The following is a 5,321-nucleotide window of genomic DNA, read 5'->3' as shown; positions in this document are numbered from 1 at the left end:
AACGTAACAAGCGAGTTCCGCCTGCTTGAGAACAGAGGTTGCGAGGACTCAAAAGTCAATAATGCTATAATACAACTAGAGCTCTTAAAAGTCGTGGCACAATCATGGCTTCCTTCTCGCAAGTATCCCTCCCTTTCCAGAAGAAGCTCGAGGATGGATCGCCATTCCCGCTGGTCCTCGCTCCCGCCCATGAATCTCCCAAGGACGCTGGAGCGCTCGCTGGCGCGCTGCGAATTGAGGAGCAGCGATCGCGGCTGGAGGAATGGCTAGTCAAGAGTGGCGCGGTTTTGCTGCGAGGATTTGAGGTATGGACAGCGCAGGAGCTTGACTCCATAATCGATGCGCTGGGATGGGAGGAGTACCCTTACTTGGAGATGGGTGGAGGGGCTTATCGAAAGAAAGTCTTTGGAAAGGTTTTCACTGCCAATGATTTCCCGCTGGATTGGTACCTTGGCTACCACAACGAGGCAGCTTATGTAAGATCTTTTCTTTTTTTCTTTTTTCTAATTGTTCTTCGTGTTCCAGCTTGAGAAACCACCGGCAAAGGTCGTCTTTTTTGCGGAGAAACCTCCAGACCCTGGAACTGGAGGAGCCACTCCGATTGTTCCAGGTCACGTCGTTTACAAGCGAATTCTTGAGAGAGATCACTTAGCAGAGCAACTTCTCGACAAAGGGCGCATTGTTCACTGCTCTTTCTTAAGCGAGAACGCCTGGAAGTCACGACTTTCAGCCGGTGACAAGCAATCTGCCGAGATCAAGTAAGAAACGTCCTCTGTTCAAGTTTAATCCGTGGGGCTCACTCATCAAATCTTTCCTTCGATGATACAGGGCCGCGGAAAAGAACATTGGTCTGACTTGGCATCCGGACGGAGGAGTGTTTCTCGAGACAAAACCAGTGGCTCCCTTGTTTAGAAAGGACACGGCTGGAAGGATGGCATTCTTCTCGGCCCTTGGTTTCTTAGTGGAGGTCCGCAAGAAGCACAAAGATTTGCCTGGAACAACGCTCAAATTTGAAGATGGAACGCTGCTCGAAGATCAAGCTGCCGATGAACTCGTGGAGATAATGCTTGAGGAAGAGGTGGCGTTTCCATGGGAGAAAGGTGACATCCTTTTAGTGGACAACTCTGCTGTTCTACACTCAAGGGAGAAATGCTTGTCCAGGGAGCGACAAATTCTCGTTTCTCTTGCTTCATGAGTATAAATATTTCTTGGTGTAATTGGTCTGTTGAGTTGTTGGTTCCTTCATAAAATGGCTAGACAACTATAATTGTTTTATTTATATAGGATTTCTTTATGTAAAATTAATGAATTAGTGGGACAAAAAATTATAGTATTTATCCTTGCTATCAAACTTGGACAGGAGTGTTATATGTACTGAAGAATGTTTATTAATTTATTTTTGGTTTGCTTAAGCAAGATGATAGTGGATATACCTAGAATATGCTTGGATATTCTAGGAAATTCTACCATTTAACAGTTGTTATTCATTTAGATTAATCTTGTATTTATAATTTATAAACTTTCTTAAACCCTTTCAAGTATATTCTTTTTTATTCTACCATCTAATTGTTGATATGCAATAAGATTAATTTTAAATTTATAAATTACAAATATGCTTATAATGATAAATTTTATTTGATTAATTAGATTAATAAGTAGGAATAACACTACTTTTAAGCACACCAAGCGTTGTTACATGCAATGCAGAGCAAAGTTTTTAAATATTTACATATTTAATTATAAAACCTTAAATAAATTTTCAATAATTTATATATTTTTATGTTTATCATCAAGTAACACAACATAACATAGTTTATTGTTTTAGGATTTGTTCTAACCTAATGTTGAGTAGAAGATCCAAGAAATATATTGAATTATTGAAAACTTATTAAATGTTAAACTATTTTAACATTTAAATAAGTTAATGTTAATATGAATATATTTTAATTTTTTTCTTGAATAAAAAAGTTTAACTTTTAATTTGTGAAGTATGCTAATATTAACATAGTGGGATTTTGGTAGCCATCAGATTAATTTTAATCCAAACCATTCGCTCTTATATATAAACTAGGGTTTTTGGGCTAATTCATATACACATTTTCTGTATTCCTTTTTCATATTCCATGCTTTCATATTGATAGAGATGAGGGGAAATTTTGATTGTCCCTAAAAAATGCTTGAATTTGGGATTTTGGTTTAGATTTAGCTTTTCTATTGTTTAAATTTCCTTTTGCTTCTAGCCTTTTTTCATTTCTTTTCTTTTTTGCTGTCTTCTTTTCATTTGAGTCTAGAGTAGCAGTTGGTGCAATTGTTTGATGCTGTGTGATTGCAATTGAACATTCAAGCTTAGTTGATGGTGGCATTCAAAGCACATGGCACAATTTCTCTTGCTCTTGGTGCCAATTTTCATATTCGGCTGGAGTTATTTTGTGGGAATTATGAGGATGATGTGTACCATTGGTTTGATCACTTCACAGTGATTGCCACGTATCATTTTTAGGATGATACTTGACGTTTGTGTGAGTTTCCCACGTGTCTCCAAGGGACAGCAGTACAGTGGTATAATTTTTTAAGTGTAGCCACTCATGGGGATTAGAGTATTCTCCTAGATATCTTCAAACATGCATTTAAACATACTGATGATTGTGATGATGCATTCCAATAATTATATTGTTTTTATTAAGAGCCATCTGAGTTAGTGATGCAATTTGGCATTCGTTTCTGAAACTTCTTGCTTTGTGTGGATCTAAATATGTTGGAGTGGATCAAATTGGGAATGTTGTGGCAAACACTTTATCAAGATCTTGTAAGATTTTTGCATGCACTTGCTCCAACTACCCTTGATGATGCCCTTCATTTGGCACAACAATATGAGACGTCACCTCTTCCACTTCTTACTACATATCCTTCAGTTCCACTTCATGTGAGAGATAGTCTTGTTCTAATGGAAGTTAATGCTGTTGTTGCTTGAGTTTAAGGACAAGGGCGAGGACGTAGTCGTGGCCGTGATATTTGTTGTTGTGCATGTGATAAAGTTAGTCACACTTATTGGCATTATCGACATTTTCCAGGTTGGTTGGCTCCATTTCTTGGGTGGAAACCTTGGCATCAATAATATCCTGTTGGTGTTGTTGTAGTGGAAGGTCTGGATACCGAGATGCATCCAGGAAATGAGAAGTTGCACAACTAATGGAGGGACCTTGCGTGAATAAATCAATGACATCTCCATATTTTTTTTGAGAGTATCATCAAGGGGTTCATTCAGCACCAATTCATCTAGTATTTACTTTCCAAGCTCGTTATTATAACAAAAGGTCCTATTATTCTCTCCGTATTGGTTGATATAAATTTGAGTTTATTTTTTAATACTCGACCGGTTGCCACACGTTGCTGTCTAGATTTGTATTGTGAGATAGAGCCATTTTTCATTCTTTATGGCAATAGTCATACACATATATATGAATGGGATGAGGTAAACCTACTTGTGCATATGGGCTATCTTGAGCTTGGGTTGCAATCGTTGTGGGTGGTGCCGAGTCAAACTTTTGACCTAATCCTTAGTATAAATTGATTGCAGCACAATCGTGTTAAGTGTGACTTTGAGGCTTCTTGCCCTTGTTTTATACTTTTTTATATTTCATTTATTCCTCTCACTTCCATATTTTTTCATCACTTTAATTCTACCTTTGCTTCCACTACTTTTGTCTCCCCATTACCTTCTATATTTCTATGTTTCTATGTTTCCTATATTCCACTCTTTCTTTTTTTGATCCCTTCGATAGTCTTTGTGTTGTAGCGGTTGACCGGCTCATGAAGGAATATGCCAATTTCTTTGAATTTGACTTATCATTTGGGGCCAAGATTGCCACACGTCATCTGATTCCAACTGGGGATGCTCGTCCAATCAAGGTTTGTATTCATCGTTGGTCACCAAAAAAGATCAAGATTTTATATGCAAACATCAAGGACATGTTGGAAAAGGGTGTTATTTGAAAGTCGTGGAGTCCTTGGGCATGTGAACCTCATCTAGTGCCAAAGCTTGATGGAAGTATTCGTTTCTGCATCAACTATCGTTAATTAAAAGAGGTGACGATCACTGATGTGTACCCTCTTCTTCACATTGCTCATCTCTTATATTGTCTAAGGAGAAGTTGTTAATTCACCAAGCTAAATCTTGCTTTTAGGTACTAGAAAGTACTGTGTAAGCGACTAATTTTTCCATTCTACTTTAGTCACTTAACTACACCTCCGACCACTTTGAGGAGTCTCACTCACAACCTCCATAAGTCCTATTTTGGACTTAGGCTTACTAACCCCGAGAATGGCATCCTCATCACTCAACCTTTGCACTTGGTCCAAGTGCTCCACGTGTCCGATCCCATGACTGACACCCCAAGGTATCACCGACATATTGGCCCGTTATGCTAAGGCGATGCTTATTCACATTAGTCACATCGGTGGTCTGACACCACCTACATCACAGTCCTGTCTCTCAAAGACTGGGCCATCCATCCATGAGTGATCATCCTAGATCCACTCCTTAGCATCCTTAGGATGCCCATAGACATGGGGAATAGCCTTCCCCAATATCCTCTTTCTTGTCCCCACCAAGTCCTTTTTTGCCCATGGCTGTGTTCGCCAACACTGCCACTGGATCAAGGCCTATAGGCTTGTCTATTAAGTCCCATGGTCCTCTAGGACTTCTTCACCACATGATTGTATCCTTGGTCACTACACCAAAGGACTACTCCTTTTCCTTTCCACAGTCTAGGCCTTTGGGACAATATTTCGGAACACCGTGGCCTTACGCAAGCCTCATGGGTACTCTCCCTGCCTTTCGCCTTTGGGTGCTCTATCCATGGGCTTAGAGCGAGGTTCCGTTGAGCCACACTTGGTATCCAAGTAGATAGTGCCACCCACACTTGGACTAGGAGCATTAGCCAGTCGATCTCCCGGGGGAACTAGAGCCAGCTCTCGAACACTTCACCAAGCTACCCCGCTTGTCGGTCTGTGTTCACTCTAGTCTTGGACTTCCTAGTGGGCAGCTCATCACCCAACACTAGGTACAGCATTCCTAGGCCAAACCGGCCTTTCCTGGCCAAACCGGCCTTTCCTGGCCAAACTGGCTCCACTGTAGTCCTCCCCCTTACTATACTTTTGGAGCTCACCAAACCCCCCAGGGTCTAGGAGACGAACGCTTTAGGCTTTCACCCTCTCAGACTTGGACTTGAACTCGGACTCGGACTCGGACTTGGACTCGGGCTTGGTCTCGGCCTCGGCCTCGGTCTCGATCTCGGTCCCAATCTTGGTCTTGGTCTCGG

General features: G+C 40.9%; 1 protein-coding gene across 1 annotated transcript; it reads left to right on the top strand.

Moving 5' to 3' along the window:
• The first annotated feature begins 95 nt into the window (after positions 1 to 95).
• On the top strand, positions 96 to 1,335 carry LOC112344699 (clavaminate synthase-like protein At3g21360). The gene is made up of 3 exons (XM_024670006.1): positions 96 to 476; positions 526 to 758; positions 829 to 1,335. The coding sequence occupies exons 1-3, from the start codon at positions 105 to 107 to the stop codon at positions 1,193 to 1,195; spliced, it is 972 nt and encodes a 323-aa protein (XP_024525774.1). The 5' UTR covers positions 96 to 104; the 3' UTR covers positions 1,196 to 1,335.
• Positions 1,336 to 5,321: the final 3,986 nt, after the last annotated feature.

The sequence above is a fragment of the Selaginella moellendorffii genome, unplaced genomic scaffold (genome assembly GCF_000143415.4).
Source record: "Selaginella moellendorffii unplaced genomic scaffold, v1.0 SELMOscaffold_5, whole genome shotgun sequence".
Classification (NCBI taxonomy): domain Eukaryota; kingdom Viridiplantae; phylum Streptophyta; class Lycopodiopsida; order Selaginellales; family Selaginellaceae; genus Selaginella; species Selaginella moellendorffii.
Note: the sequence above shows the minus strand (reverse complement) of the source record. Positions and strands in the feature narration are given on the sequence as shown.